Source organism: Maudiozyma barnettii, assembly GCF_903064755.1.
Source record: "Maudiozyma barnettii strain CLIB 1767 genome assembly, contig: KABA2_01, whole genome shotgun sequence".
NCBI classification, from domain to species: Eukaryota; Fungi; Ascomycota; class Saccharomycetes; order Saccharomycetales; family Saccharomycetaceae; genus Maudiozyma; species Maudiozyma barnettii.
This window is the reverse complement of record NW_024545238.1, coordinates 226,089-242,644: the sequence shown is the minus strand read 5'-3', so window position 1 is coordinate 242,644 and position 16,556 is coordinate 226,089. Positions and strand designations below refer to the sequence as shown.

General features: G+C 33.3%; 4 protein-coding genes and 1 non-coding gene across 5 annotated transcripts; 3 read left to right on the top strand and 2 right to left on the bottom strand.

Annotated features, from left to right (window-relative positions):
* Positions 1-2,299: 2,299 nt before the first annotated feature.
* On the top strand, positions 2,300-4,780 carry PRM10 (pheromone-regulated protein PRM10; the record flags this gene model as incomplete). The annotated part of the gene is made up of 1 exon (XM_041548050.1): positions 2,300-4,780. One exon carries the CDS (start codon positions 2,300-2,302, stop codon positions 4,778-4,780), a length of 2,481 nt encoding a protein of 826 aa, XP_041403984.1.
* An 804-nt stretch (positions 4,781-5,584) lies between these two features.
* On the top strand, positions 5,585-10,885 carry UTP10 (snoRNA-binding rRNA-processing protein UTP10; the record flags this gene model as incomplete). The annotated part of the gene is made up of 1 exon (XM_041548049.1): positions 5,585-10,885. The coding sequence occupies one exon, from the start codon at positions 5,585-5,587 to the stop codon at positions 10,883-10,885; it is 5,301 nt and encodes a 1,766-aa protein (XP_041403983.1).
* A 442-nt stretch (positions 10,886-11,327) lies between these two features.
* GZF3 (Gzf3p) lies at positions 11,328-12,731 on the top strand (the record flags this gene model as incomplete). Its single annotated transcript, XM_041548048.1, has 1 exon — positions 11,328-12,731. One exon carries the CDS (start codon positions 11,328-11,330, stop codon positions 12,729-12,731), a length of 1,404 nt encoding a protein of 467 aa, XP_041403982.1.
* A 263-nt stretch (positions 12,732-12,994) lies between these two features.
* Positions 12,995-15,145, bottom strand: MDV1 (Mdv1p; the record flags this gene model as incomplete). The annotated part of the gene is made up of 1 exon (XM_041548047.1): positions 12,995-15,145. One exon carries the CDS (start codon positions 15,143-15,145, stop codon positions 12,995-12,997), a length of 2,151 nt encoding a protein of 716 aa, XP_041403981.1.
* A 536-nt stretch (positions 15,146-15,681) lies between these two features.
* Positions 15,682-15,753, bottom strand: KABA2_01S02354. The gene has a single exon. It is a non-coding gene; the product is annotated as a tRNA-Asp (tRNA).
* Positions 15,754-16,556: the final 803 nt, after the last annotated feature.

Here is a 16,556-nt window from a genome sequence, read left to right as displayed (position 1 = left end):
TCTCCATTAAAAAATTTAGACTTCCCTTAATTTCATGTCTATATTTATAATTGAAGTATCACAAAAACGAAAGTTAACCGTCATCCCCCCTCCCTTCACTAGTAGATCGAAAAAAAGAAATATATATTCAAAATCAGAATGATTATAGCATTAAGCACAAAAAGATGCGTGTAACTTTTGATATTGACAGTTTTAGGTATCTATTTACTTATTTTATATTAATTCGTTTACAATACTAGAAGGTGCAAGCATTCTGTAAGACAATTTTCTTTTTTTGGCTGGGGGAAGGATCTTTAACTGCAGAAAGATAACGTTAATTATAGTTTTAACTCTTGTGTCCCTATCCTTAGAGATAACAATAAATAAAACATCTGTTCAAGTGTTATCATTTAAAAATGTACGTTGCTAACATTGAGTTCTTACTTTTATTTCATATTATTTAAAGCAATTTATATCTTCTCCAATGATTAAAGTTCTGTTACCAGCAGTTATGTCACTATGTATCTATCTATCTCTATATACATATTAAGAAGGCTTGTCTCACGGTTTCCCTTTTTTTCCTCCAACATTTTCTTTCTTTGCCGCCGATGAACATCTCGAATCCTCTCTTTCAATTTCCTCTGTCCCCCCTCACTTCTTTCTCTTTCCGGTAAAATATTAGTTTTTGCCTATTTAGGAAGTGTTAGTGGCTCTTTTTAAAATATCTGGAATCATTATACGGCGTTGTAGAACTGAATCAATTTGTATCACGTGGGCACTAATACGTGGGTAACCGTGTATAATGACATTATGCTGAATTTCGATATCTGGTAGTAATAAAAGCACAAAGAGGGTAACGAATAAGAAGTGTTGCTTAAATTGGATGACTTAGATAGTAATTCGCTTTCTAGTATCCTAGAATAAGTAATAGAATCTCAGGGTGATATATATATATATATATATATAATGCATAGTACTGCCGAACTCTACTAAGTAAAATGCCCACTCATCGGGTGTAGTTACCCTACCATGCGATCCAACATCGCGTAATTGAAAGTGACAAAAAACGGGAGACAGCAAAAGAGAGAGACCGCGAATTTTTAAATTTTTGACCCTCCTTCACATTCCGTACCGGCTTTGTCTTCGAGGGTCCATATTGTGTTTAGTATCTCGACTTGAAAAACTATCGCACGACCACACAAGAAAAAAAGAGGGCGCAGAGTAACACTCAGAAAGAGACAGAGAGAAAAGACGGTCATACAATTTATTCCAAGAAATGACGTAATATACATATATATCATCAATTTGAAGTAACGGACGTCTTTCTTTTTCTTTTTCTTTTTCGTCCCTAGTGGAAGATTAGAACGATCTTGCGAGGTCAGTACATTCACAAGATTCATACATGTATGGATGTCATGAAAGACTTACAATGGAATTAATTTTTCATCTCCTCTTCCGGGAGTGAACCGGTTCGAGATGATGTACAATTTTATGAGTGAGACTAAGACACAGGTTCTCGAATCTCTTACCTTCTAAATAGGTACAAATAGTATTACCCTCTCGGCGTATACGATTTTCTAGATGATGGAAGTAATACTTGACCTTGTCTTTGTGAACCTTTGTCTATCTTCACTTGCCTATACAACGTCATTACGATATATATATATATATATGTAATTGTCCGTGTAGAATTCTTACTTTGAGTAGAGTGATGTAATTAATAAAGGGTTATATCAAGTAATGACAACTATCCAAATAGTTGTATATATTTATACATATTTATCACCGATATATTCTTGCATTTACAAATTTATTAGTTACTTTACTATGTTTCTCTTAATCTTATATATGTACGTAAGCGAAATATATATTGGAATCATTTTTTTTTGTTTGTCTACTTTCCAATCATCGCCCAATTTCACACTCTTCTCTAGGAACTTTTCTGTGCTTCCAATACTTCAGTGAAAAAGTTATTAAAAAAATTAAAAATAAAAAATAAAGTGAAAAAATAAAATTATATAATATATAATATATAAACAGATCATTCATTGTTTGATCTTAATTTATATATAGTTAGATTGGTTAACTTCGAAATATTAAAATTAAACACATACTCACACTCAAAAATTTAAGAATATATAGATAGAAAAAAAATATTACTCTACTTATATATATCATCAAATACTGGATTTATGATCACTTATCTGCCTCACTAATTTAATGATCAATCTGATATAATAATAACAACAATAGTAATAATACATTTTTTTCTTTTTAAACTAGACTTAATTCTATCTTCACTCCCCCTTTTTTTTTTGAGATGCCTAGTATTCATTCATTGTCGAGAAAAACATCTCAAAATAATAGTAATGATATTGAATATATCAATTCCTCGACTAAGAAAGAAGCAGTAGGTGGCAGTAGTAACACAAACACAAATATTGATGATAATGATAGTAACAATATAATCTCGCTTCACACAGATGATGCTAACAATAGTTCTAACGCTCAATTCCATCAACCTAAAAATGTTAGATTTGATGAACCTTCAACATCAAATCAAAAGAATAGTGAAACTAACTCAATTGCATCCATCAAGAAGTTTTTCAGAAGTAGATCAAATAGTGATCCAAATGCTCCTCCTCAGAGTGATACTTCATCAAATAATACATCAACTAGAAGGAGACAAATGCGTAGAGCCATTCACCCTGGAATGAGAAACCTAAGAGATATTCATTCAGAGGATGAAAGTGATGATGAAAACTTTGTCTCAAAAATTGTTAACAGTCTTGCACAAGGTGGGTTAGCGCCAGGTTTCATTGATAGTGATTTACCAAAAGTTCAAGATATTGAAAATGATATTCCAATGGTGGATTACAAAGAAGCTGCAAGAGCAATCATTGGTTCGCATTCAAATCAAAAATTTCCAGATATCGAGACCGATACGGATGACGCTTACAGTGCATATACTGATACCACACATGAAACAAGATCTACAGAATCATCACTAGGTAATGATTCAAGTAAAGATGATTTTACGGCACCGGCAATGGAACATTTTGATGATAATAATGGTCTTGATTCTGATTCAGATGATGATGAAGAATATGATGCTTTGATGGGAGAAGACGGGTATGTTGCTCCACCTAAAAATGTAAAAGGTGGTGTCTTAGGTTCTTTGTTAAAAATGTATCAAAATGAAGATTTACAAAATAGTAGATCCAATACTTCAATCTCGGGGATTAGTGATACAACGGATGCAATGTCTTCTTCAGATTTAACAACAAATGATTTTAAATCGGATACTGATACACACACCCTTGAACGTACTAACAGTAAAAAATCAAAATTATCATCAGAGGAACCATTACCACCTCTAAGTAAGAAAATGAGTCAAACAAAGAAAGATAAGAAATCAAAGAAGAATTCATTGAGTGCAAAGAAATTGAAAAAGAAATTGAAAAGAAAGAAGGCTTCATTAATAAAAATCACTATCCATATTGCAGATTTATTACAAAGGCATAGATTTATCTTAAGAATGTGTAAAGGTTTAATGCTTTACGGTGCACCAACTCATCGTCTGGAAGAATATATGATCATGACCTCAAGAGTATTAGAAGTTGACGGTCAATTTTTATACATCCCTGGGTGTATGATTGTATCCTTCGGTGATGCAACTACGAGAACTTCTGAAGTTCAATTGGTAAGATGTTCTCAGGGCTTAAACTTATGGAAACTGCATCAAGTGCATGCTATTTACAAAAAAGTTCTTAAGGATGAAATGGGTGCCGATGAAGGGAACATTCAAATTGATAAAATCCTTTCTGATCCAAATCTGTACCCAGCTTGGCTGCGTGTTTTCCTATTTGGATTTTGTTCTTCCATGGTCACACCCTATGCGTTTGGTGGTCATTGGATAAACCTTGCGGTCACATTCTTCATGGGATCATGTGTTGGGGCGTTACAGTATGTTTTTGCTCAAAGATCAAGTATGTATTCAAACGTTTTTGAAATCACTGCCTCTATCGTTGTTAGTTTCTGTGGTAGAGCATTTGGTTCAATCCCGAATTCTAATATCTGTTTTGGTTCAGTGACACAGGGTTCATTAGCATTAATTCTGCCAGGTTATATTATTTTATGTGGTTCTTTAGAATTACAAAGTAGAAACCTTGTTGCTGGTTCTGTCAGAATGTTTTACGCCATCATCTATTCTTTGTTCCTGGGGTTCGGTATTACTTTAGGAGCTACTTTATTTGGTTGGATGTATAAAGGTGCCTCCGATGAAACTTCGTGCGGTCAACCTATCTCACCTTGGTACAGATTTATATTTGTCCCAGCGTTCGTTATCGGTAATTCTATGTTGAACCAGGCAAGATGGTCCCAATTGCCAGTTATGGTAACTATTGCATGTATCGGTTATGTCGTCACATATTTCGCAGGGAAACATTTCGAAAATTCTACAGAATTTACAGCTGCTTTGGCAGCTTTTGTCATCGGTGTTCTCGGAAATGTATATGCCAGAGTTTGGAAAGGGTTGGCTGTATCTGCGATGCTACCAGCCATCTTCTGTCAAGTTCCATCTGGTGTTGCATCTCAGAATTCTCTTCTATCTGGTTTACAGAGTGCAAACAAGATTGTCAAGGGTAACACAACCACTATAATCACAGATAATGACTTAACAAAATCAATGTCTTTTGGTATCACAATGATTGAAGTTAGTATTGGTATATCTGTCGGTTTATTTGCATCAACACTATTCGTTTATCCATTTGGTAAAACTGGTAGTTTATTCAGTTTATAGATAAGGATTAAAATGATACCAGAACTTACATTTTTTTTTAATTATCATCCAAGAATCCCCAACTACCTAATCTTTAATCATTTATATAATATCATTCATCACTTAAATACATTTCTTTACACTTTTCTTTTTTACTACATAATAGTTTTGAATTTTCGCCATACTATAGAGAGCTTAATCAATACTCTCTATAAACGATGAGATAAACTCATACCCAAGGAAAAGGTAGGTTTAATCACACCTTTCCGATGGTTATTGACTTTACGACTTTACGACTTGGCTAGTTTTTCAAGTGTTGATTTTGTATGTAGGTATAGACTGCTTTATATAAATCTGTGTAATTTTAATGTGTCCCCTTTATAGGTGAAGCAGAGAAAATTTTTACATAAGATATTATATACTAGTGTTCTATTCTGATATAGTATCACGATTGATACTAAGGTACAGATCCTATCAGCTTAAGAATATCAAACTCAACTACCTTTACCTCCGTTCTTTATTACATCTAAGCTCGTTATCTAAATACATGGGAAACTCTTTGACATCACCGATCTCTATGTCTGAGTTGATTATACTAATAAAAGTTAATAGCTTACTCTTTAAATATTGAATGTGAGGGTAATGACCAGAGAGAAAAATTTTTTCGGTGAAAAAAATTAAAAATTTAGCGATGAGCTTCCAGTAATATCTAACCATCAATAAGTTCTTAGCATCTGTAGTAATACATAAATATATATATATATAAATCTTGGTTGTAATTAATTATACAAGTCTTGAACACCAAACAAGCCAATCAAACAGAATATGTCGTCTCTAAGCGAGCAATTAGCCCAAGTTGCTGCTAACAACTCGACCGTTGCATTCGATAGAAAAAGAAGACAAAAGTTACATTCGGCCTCATTAATCTATAATCCGAAGACTGCGGCCACCCAGGATTATGATTTCATCTTCGACAATGCTTTAACAGCTTTGAATGAACTTATTGATATTGATCCAAGGTTTGGGCTATTTACAAAATCTTTATTTTCTGAGACATCGATCAGTATCGATAGAAATGTCCAAAGTAAGGAAGAAAACAAAAATTTGGATAATGCAATTAACAGCTACTTATTATTAGCATCTTCAAGATGGAACCTAACACCAACACTTCACGCAACTGAGTGGTTAGTTCGTCGTTTCCAGATCCATATCGTCAATACTGAAATGCTTTTATTGTCTACCTTGAATTACTACCAATCACCTATCTTTCAAAGAATTTTGAATATTGTCAAATTACCTGCTTTGTTTAACCCACTTTCAAATTTTGTTAAGAATGATAGTACACCAACTAATTTGACTATGATTAAATTATTCAATGACAACGATTTCTTAAAATTGTATGCCATCTATTTAAATAAATGTCTAAAACAACAGACTACCTATACCAACCAATTGCTATTTATTACATGTTGTTTCATTAATTTGATATCCTTCAATTCAGTAAATGAAGAAAAATTGAATGCCCTAGTTCCGGTCCTTTTGGAGATATCTGCTAAATTACTCGCATCTTCTTCAGTGGATTGTCAAATTGCTGCTCACACTATTCTGGTAGTTTTTGCAACAGCTCTTCCTCTAAAGAAAGTTATTATTTTAGCTGCAACTGAAACAATATTGGCTAATCTTTCTGACGAGAAAGCTAAAAAATCTGCATTAGCTACAATTTTTAAAATGTTCCAAACTCTAAAGGGTCAAGGTAACATTGATCATTTACCAAATAAATTGTATACTCTTTTTGATTCTAGATATAATATTGAATATATTTCGAAGACTTTATCTGCCGATGAAGTTCTATCATGCGATAAATTTATTACGACATACGCCAGAGCTATAACCAGATATGACCAATTAAAGTTATCAAACATTGTTGCAATTTTGGAGAAAGTTAAGCTTGAAAAATATGAAGTAAGAATGATTATAATGGATCTTATCAATTTATCTGAGATCATTGATGATAAATCACAACTTATCGAACTATTTGAGTATTTTATTAAACATAACGAGAAACTAGTTATCAGTTGTCTAAAGTCCTTGAATATCGCACCTGAAATATTTGAAATTAGACTAACCACTTCATTGTTTTCTACTCAAAACGAAACTGCCGATATTGTCACAAAAATTGAAGCTCAAAAGGTTGTGGGAGAAAAGAGCAAGATTCCATCTTTCAAAGAGTTTTTGGATAAGAATGCGCAATACATTACTACTAGTGACTTATCTGTGCTGGCCGAGAAGGATGAAACTTTTTCTAAACAACTTTCTTTATTTGTTGAAGCTGTCGGGAAGAACTATCAACCAGGTCTATTTCTTTCATCATTCTTCACTACTCTGGAGGCTAGGATAACATTTTTGGCTAGAATAACCATCTCTCCAGCTGCCCCAGTCGCACTTAGATTGATTGCGTTATCAAACATATCGAAATACTTACATAGTATTGATAAGGAATCTAACGTATTTTCACTAGTTCCATGTTTTATCTGTTCTCTTAACGATTCTTCAAAAAATATTAGGATTACAGCGAAGAAAGTTCTTACTCAAATTTCGAAGAGGCCATCCTCGAAGCATTATTTCATGGCAAATGATATTTATGGCAAAGATATTAAGGTTCCAATGCTATCTCCAAAGGATAGCGAAACGTGGTTGACTAAATTTTTGGATGAATATATCGTTGATAATAGAGATTTGTCAAATGTATTTATCCCAAAGAAGAATGATAAAGTTTACTTACTATTTTGGGCTGACCAAGCTCTCTATTTCCCATTACCTCAAGCTAAGATTATCCTTTTGGATAATTTGAAGAAATATTCAGTATCTACCAATGCATACTCCTCAGTCTTTGAAACATTTTTAAAAGAGTATCTATCTAATAGACAATCATGGGAACTTAGATGTAAAACCAATAAGTGTAACTTTAAGGACTTTGAAAGAAGAATTATTGATTTAATTACTGAAAAGGAAAAGAACCAAAATATGATTACCTTCATCATTGATGCATTAAAATCCGAACACGAACAATTTTCTGGACTAATGGCCGAAAGGTTGATTAAAATATTTGGAACCCTAAAAACTTCGTTTCAATTACAGATTCTACAAAGCATTATCGAAACCACAATTGAACCCGAACAAAGCTACGATACCATTGGAACTATCCAAGCCCTACCTTTGAATGCCGAACTAATTAATACTATTTTGTCCCAAAATAAAATCAACAGTGACACAGAAATTGCTGGCTTTTCTAAAAGAAGAAGAAGAAGTTCATCAAATAAATCTGCTCTTCAGAAAGAGGAGATTTCAATTTTGGCAGAAAACCATATGAAAAAACTTACTGTGGTATTGGAAGCTCTAGATAAACAAGCAGTTCAGGGATCTGTTGATCTATTGTCAACACTGTTATCTCTCTTATCTGACTTAGAGACACTTGATCAAGACGGGCACCTCCCAGTACTGTATGCACAGGAAACTATTGCATCCTGTATTTTGAATACTATCGCTTCTATGAAGAGTAATGGTATATCTGGTTTGCAGAATGTTAGGGCTGATATTGTCGTATCGGGTATTAGAAATACATCGTCGCCTCAATTACAGAATAAACTTCTACTAGTAATCAGTGCGCTAGCATCCTTAAGTCCTGAGACAATTCTACATTCGGTCATGCCTATTTTTACCTTCATGGGTGCACACAGTATTCGTCAAGATGATGGGTTTACAACCCAGGTAGTGGAAAAAACAATCTCAACAGTTGTTCCTGCATTATTAGATAATAGTACTGAAAACTTGCAGGACGAAATCGAGTTCTTATTAATGAGTTTCACAACCGCTCTCCAACACGTTCCTAAACATAGAAGAATCAAATTATATTCAACATTGGTCCAGACACTAGGTGCATCCAGATCATTAGGCTCATTCTTTTTTCTGATTGCTCAACAGTATTCAACCTACCTTAACGAGTTTAAATTAGGAGACGCAAAAACAGTTGTTGAATTTGCTAAAGCATTTCTAGGGAAATTTAGTGTTTTGGAACAGCTAACGGGCTTTTCCAGTTTCTTTAATATAATCGAAACGCTCGTGAGTGCTTCAATTAGTGAGGACAAGAAACAGGAGTTAGAATCACAAACACTATTTTCAAACGGTATTTTAAACCTGTCAAGTACTGAATTATCGATGCTTGTCAAGAACTCTTTTGATTTCATCAACAAAACTATCCAAGACGAAAATTCAGACTATTACACCGCAAATGGTAGCTTTAAAGTAAGAGTATATTCTTCATTAATTGATCCGAATAATACTGCTAACAAAATTACTGACATAAAATCAGAGTTTAGTAACATCATAAGAGACATATTACTATTCATTAATGATATTAATACTTTCAATAGAGGTAGTGCTACTTCTAGTGATTCCGAATCTGATAGTAAACAATCTAATGAACAGTACGAAGAGTTAAAGGCGATATTGTTTAGTCTATTACAAAACATGCTGTCTGTTCTACCTATAGAAGATTTCATCGAAACCATTAAACCATTATTAAACAGCAAGAATAATGATATCAGATATCATATTACATTGGTTATTGAAACCAAATTTGATCTAGAACCTATTGATGTGGCACCAACAGCTCAAAGGGTCATTCAATATTTACTGGATCAAGTGTCTAAAGGTTCCGAGACGATCGTGGTTAGTCAAGTCATGTTGAATACAATTGCATTATTAATCAGTAAATTTGGCTCCCTCATCGATCAACCGGTAATTAACAAATGTCTTGACGAATGCACAAAGAATCTTTCACACGATAAACCGGAGATTATTATTTCTTCTCTATCTGTTGTAACAAATAGTATTCAAGTCCTAGGGGTTAAAACTATAGCATACTATCCAAAGATTGTCAAGCCTTCTATCGAATTATTCAAACAGACTGAAACTAATAAGGAAACATTTTTGAGATCGCAATTACAATTGTCTATTATGCTATTATTTGCTACAATGGTCAAGAGTATGCCAAGTTTTGTTTTGTCTAATTTATCTGAAGTTTTGCATATATTTTTTTTCGCTGATGAAGTTGAAACAACTGTTAGATTATCGGCTATAGATCTGATAATTTCTAATATCGACTTAAAAGAAGTTCTAAAAGTCTTATACAAATCTTGGATAACTGAGGTGTCAAAATCAGTTGATTCTGTTACAATCTCTTTATATGTGAGTGCATTAGAAGCTACTGTTGAAGCTGCCGATAAGAAGACAGCTACTTTCCAGTCACCAACATTCTTCAAATTACTTCTTTCTTTATTCGAATATAGATCGACTAGTTCATTTGATAACAACACTATTAGTCGTATCGAGGCGTCTGTATACCAGATCGCCAACTCATACGTTTTGAAAATGAATGATAAGGTTTTTAGACCACTATTCGCTGTTGTAGTTAGATGGGCATTCGATGGAGAAGGTGTAACAAACACCAAAATATCAGAAGTGGAAAGATGCATTGCATTTTTTAAATTTTTCACAAAATTACAGGAGAACTTGAAAGGTATCATTACCAGCTACTTTACTTATATTTTGGAACCTACTAACAAGCTTCTACTAAGGTACATTTCCAAGGAATTAAAGGATATCAGCCTTCAACGTCTACTCTTTATTTCTTTAACATCATCGTTTAAATATGACAAGGATGAATACTGGAAGGCTACATCAAGATTCGAGTTAATTAGTGAAACTCTAATAAACCAGTTAACCGTAATTGACAGGGTTCTAGGTCGCCATTTGGTGAAGGCTATTGGATCATTAGCAGCTGCAAATAATGGTGTCGATGAACATAATCAAATCATGAACAAATTGTTGATTAATCACATGAAGGCCACTTGTACTTCCCAGGAGAAACTATGGGCCGCCAAATCTATTAAATTGATTTACTCTAAGGTTGGTGAAAGTTGGTTGGTACTGTTACCACAATTAGTCCCAACCATTGCTGAACTACTGGAAGATGATGACGAAGAAATTGAAGATGAAGTTAGGACAGGTCTCGTCAAAGTGGTTGAAAATGTATTAGGTGAACCTTTTGATAGATACCTTGATTAGTGAACAGAAGTGTTCAATTATATGATCCATATAAATATCTGTGTACCATAATAGAAACATATACATTTAAAAATTAATGCTCAGTAAATAAGTAAGAAATAGTTAAATAAAAGTTAGAATGTGTCAGTCCACGTAGTTAGTGACGAATCTTACAGAATCCGATTTCTTTTTTTCAACGGTAGTAAAAGCTTTAATACTGAAACTACGAACTTCGATGACACAGAAAAAACAAGTTAGCCAATAAACGAATTATTTAGAAAAGTTCAATATTAATACAACTCCGAAAGTCTCTTGATCATACAATACTACACATGCATTCCTGATTACCCAAGAAATTATCAAAGACAGTCCCAAACTCACAAAACCAAGCAACATATGAGAATACGGTGTAGGTAGTCTAAAGTATATATCGCACACTTCAAGAATAACATATCAAAGTGGCATGAAAACAAATAACATTATGGGACAGAACGAACAAAATAAATTTGTTTACAGTACTAAAAGTCCAATCTTTAAACGTATTGGAACAGAAAATCCAGAGAAATTCCAACAAATGATACCAGGAAGTCAGATGTCCAACGTATTGACAGAAAATAAAGTGAAACCAATAGGTTCACAGCTACTTTTTCGCAACATCAGCTCCTCCGAAAAGTCTCAACAAATTAATGCAACATCAATCTGCAAGAACTGTCTAACTTCAACTACTCCTCTATGGCGTCGTGACGAAAATGGTGCAGTTCTCTGTAATGCTTGCGGACTATTTCTAAAACTCCATGGCAGAGCTAGGCCGATCAGCCTCAAAACAGACACTATTAAATCACGAAATAGGAAAGGAAATACTGGGCATGAGCAGTCAGATAGTACAGGTCTAATAAAGATAGAGTCCAAAAAAATTGCAAAAGTCGGTGAAAAGAAAAGAAAATGCAAGATCAATCACGCTACTACCGAAAGCGTAAAAAAACCTAAAGTTGACGATAGCACTACATTGGATAGTGCATTATCTATTGAAAAAACTGGCGACAATCAAAGAGTTAAAACAGATTCGAGAGATATCCAAAAATCAAATTTAACAATATCGAGCGATTGCAATGTTATAAAACCCGTTAGTTCGACGCAAAATAAAACAGTAGCACATTTACCTGGTGTATCTTCACTACTGGGTGACATTGAGAAAAATCAAATAGATAATAATAATTTAACAGATAAACTGAGGTCACCACCGGGTCATACAATTCACACATTTGTGCCTGTACCATTATCATCATCCTCAACAGATTATCAAGCAGTCAACCAAAATATTACTGCATCAACCACTCCTGTCGTATTTACTCCCCACTTCCATTCGACTGACTCTCCTATAATCGGACCTAATACGAATGGCTCGTTGTCTTTAAATACCCTGAAAGATACTTTCAAGCTAGATTCATATTATGAATCATTATTGCATAAACATTCCGACCAAGCGGAGGAAGTTACTTCGGTTTATGACCAGAGTAAAATTCATCCTGTAAGATCTAACGAAAGTGAAAATTTACGAAGTATTTCTATCTCAGGTACCAACGGATCATCTGATAGCCTAATTAAAACTTTACGCAATAAAGAGACAGACAAACTTTCGGTAAAGAGTGAGCCAATTAATGTAGAAAACAATATTGAGAAATCTGAAAAATTACAGCGTCAAGAGGAAGAAGATTCACATTTAAGCGTGGTTTTAAAGAATGAGGAAGAAATAATAAGACTGAAAACCAAAATAAATGAACTTGAATTAATAACGGAATTATACAAGAAACGCATTTTTGAGTTGGATAAAAAATATAGAGATCTCAAAAAACAATTAAACCAGTAGCATTAAAAAAAGAAGACATATTACATTTTTTTTACATTATTTAATTATTTAAATCTCATACTTCGCTCAATCGAGTTAAGACAAACACTAGCATAAACAGATACATATTCACAATTTTGCAACTTTATATCGTAAAACTCAACGCCATCAAATAGAATATTAAAAACTAAAAGGTATATATCTATTTACATTATAAAACCTTGAATATATATTGGAATATAAAAAACGTACAATAGAGAATAATCTATGCAAAAGAGTAAGTACTACAAAGCCCAAACATTAATATCTCCTGAATTTCTTCCCTCTACTAAATACCCGTTCTTGTACTTTAAACATTCAACTAAGGATGATTGATCATCTGGGTTTTCACAACACCAATGCTTTTGTTCGTTTCTATCAAAAACTTTTACAGAATTCTCCTCTGTTGCGACAATAATCTTATTTTTATCAAAATCTAGCGATCTTATATGTGAACCAAATGTGAATGAATCTATCATTCCACCTGTCCTCAAATCCCATGTTTTGACACTTTTGTCTAGAGACCCAGTTACTATGTTCGTTGTGTCAAATTTTAGACAAGTAATGGCATTAGAATGACCTTTCAAAGTTCTGATAACTTCCCCTGATCTCAAATCCCATAATCTAACCAATCCATCCACCGTACCTGTGGCTAATGCAACATCATATGCTTGCAAAGCACCTGTGACAGATATATTACCCATTGGTTCATTGCTCATAACATCCTTATTTAATTCTGTTTCAGATGTAGAAGAAGTTTGCAAAGGAATGGTAGAGAAATTTATATCCAGAGTCTGAACACAGTTACCAGTTATCAAATCCCAAACTCGTATAGTTTTATCTTGCGAACCGCTAACCAAAGTACCTGAATTTATAGACATACATGTAACTTCATCTACGTGTGCTTCAAATGTATGAACACAACATGATGTATAAACTGAGTCAGAAGGTGCATTATCGTTTGCTTCAGATGCAGCATATGCTTCAGTAGCTGCACTTATGTCCCACAGTTTTAATGTCGTATCCTTGCTACCTGTTATTAACATATTATATTTGGAATTCATTTCCATACAATTAATACGATCTATATGTCCGTCCATTTTCCCTATTTCTTTATATCTAGAGAGGTCCCATATCTTAATTATACGGTCATTATATCCGGTTGAACATAAAGCTCCAAAAGGAATATCAAAATCTAAACAATTTACACTACTTTTATGACACTTAGGAAGGGTTTCAATTCTGGTTCCAGTTTGGTAGTATTGTTGCAATGTAGGCTGTGTTTTTCTGAACTTCATATTTTTTGGTTGAAAAAATTCCTGTAGCGGTGATAAATCTGGTTCTTTTACAATATTTCTATCATCAACAACCGATGTATCAGCGGCATAAGATTGTTTTTCATCAATCCCAGACTCCTCGAAAATGGATCCTATTTTGGTTGGTAGTCGGGTCTTATTGTTTTGAACATTTTCAATGTTTGAGTTTTTAATTTCAGATGAGATATCTTCACCATGCAAATATTCACCAGAATCTACAAAATTCCCAGCTTTTTTCATGGTTTCGAATTTTTCTCTTATTAAGCTAAGCATATGCTCCGTTCTAAACTGACTTTCTTCTAAACTGACTATCCTGTTAAACATCAGTTCTCTTCTTACTTTTAAATGTTTCATCTGGGTATCTAATTCAATGACTTCAGATGCAGAAAGTTGTTTCTTGATTTCTAAATCGTCAACACTTTTCAGTAAATCCTTGAAGGATTCGGTGAGGAAGGCCAAAGAGGTGGAATTTTTTATATCAATTATACTAGGAAATGATCTTGATTCTGTTGTAACGGATGTTACACTATTATTATTTATTTTTTGTCCCAAAAGTTTTGGGTCTGAGTTTGTATTATTATTGCCACCATATTCGCTCAATGCAGCATTGGGATTCACAGTTACCTTAAACCCTTCAAATAAGGAGGGTTTATCAGTATTATTCAAACTATCATCTGGGCTTTCATTATAAGGTTCAGCTCGGAGTAATTTATTATGATTAGATGAACTCGCAGAAACTTGTTCGATATCATGAAGGAGGTCATCATTAATATAGCTCAATATTCGAAAACTGTCTCTTTTATTTGTATAGTCATTATTGAAGTATTTTTCACCATTTCTTGCCGAATACATATCCTGAAAGGAAGAATTTTCACCATCCTTAAACTTTAATTTTTTACCCTTAAATTTAGATAATGATTTCCCATTGAAAGTATCATTCGCTAATGTATTCTTCAGTAATGTCTCATATGGTCCATTGGATGAGAGAATTGTATCTGATACGTTGTGCGAATTTAATAATGATGATGCCGTAACAGATAAAGTCCTTTTTATGTTAGAAAACGTGTCATTATTTGACATTTTTTTGTCGAGGTCTTAATATAAATTACTGGCGTCTAATATTTTAAGCTAACTGGATCAGATATGGAGTACTATAACAGATGGAACGTTTTCTTGGTGATCTGCTATAGAAAACAAAAAAAGAGGTTTGACAAACTTCACAACTTATTCTCAAGGGTCCAGTGCATGTAAGCTTACCTAGATATCTTATCAAGCATTGCAATGCAAGTACGTAGTTCCATATGGAATTTGGTGAAGCTATTATGTTACGCTATATATTTAAAGTGCGACCCTTAAGCACAAAGCGCATTACGCGATGACCATCCAATGACAGTGCGGATAATTGAACACCATAAAATGTGAATTTAAGAAGAGGCATAAACTAAATAAAAACTTTGCAACTTATAAATCAATTAAAAGCTTGTGAATATGGATAAAATAACAACTTTAATCAACGTATAGACTTCATCTATCTTAATAAGCTTTACCGTTTAATAATTAACAAAAAAATATATAGATCGGGTAACTAGATCATTACAAAATATTTCAAAAAAAAACTCCGCGACGGGGAATTGAACCCCGATCTGGCACGCGACAAGCGCCCATTCTGACCATTAAACTATCACGGATATTTATTATTGGCTTCATTATATCTGAAGCTTTTAAAAACATAATATAAGAATCTAACAATAGGCCAACCCCTCAGTGAACTAACAATAGATGTTGTTATAATATAGAAAGTAGCAATTGTTAAACAGAGTTGCTGTTGTTAAACTGCTCATCTTTTGTGCATAGTAACGTTGGACTATGTAGCTCCAATAAACCCAATGTAGGGGGAACGAATACTACATTATGCAGTATATATCATGTGTTATTATATATACGACAGTGCAGCACACTCTAAATTCTACTTATATTAGCTACCTTCACCTTCAGTTAGGTTAAGCTAATGTTAGCCTTTTTAGTGCTGCCGCTACATATTCAACATTTTATACTTTTGGGAAAGGAAAACAGTCTACCAAATATTGATAGTATTCTTACTAAACATAAAATTATAATAACTAAGTATTGCTACTTTCTATATTATAACATAAATCACCGTCTAATGAGCTGATAATTACAACCTAAACCACCGTATATAAATGTCGGAAATATATTATAAGAGGGATAATGGCCAAGGTTATGATCTGATGCTAGGTTCATCCCGCAACAACTTAATAATAGATTACTTACGCCACTGTCGAGTGAGTTTATAATCACGACAATGATAATCCAACATATATAAATGGAACAATATTTCATTTATGAATATAATTGTTTCCATAATTTACTTTATATATTTTTATATAAGATATAAAAAAAAAGCAGACGACTATAAGTTGATTTTGTAATATAATAAAATTAGTTCAGTTAAATAGAAGATGTCTAATAT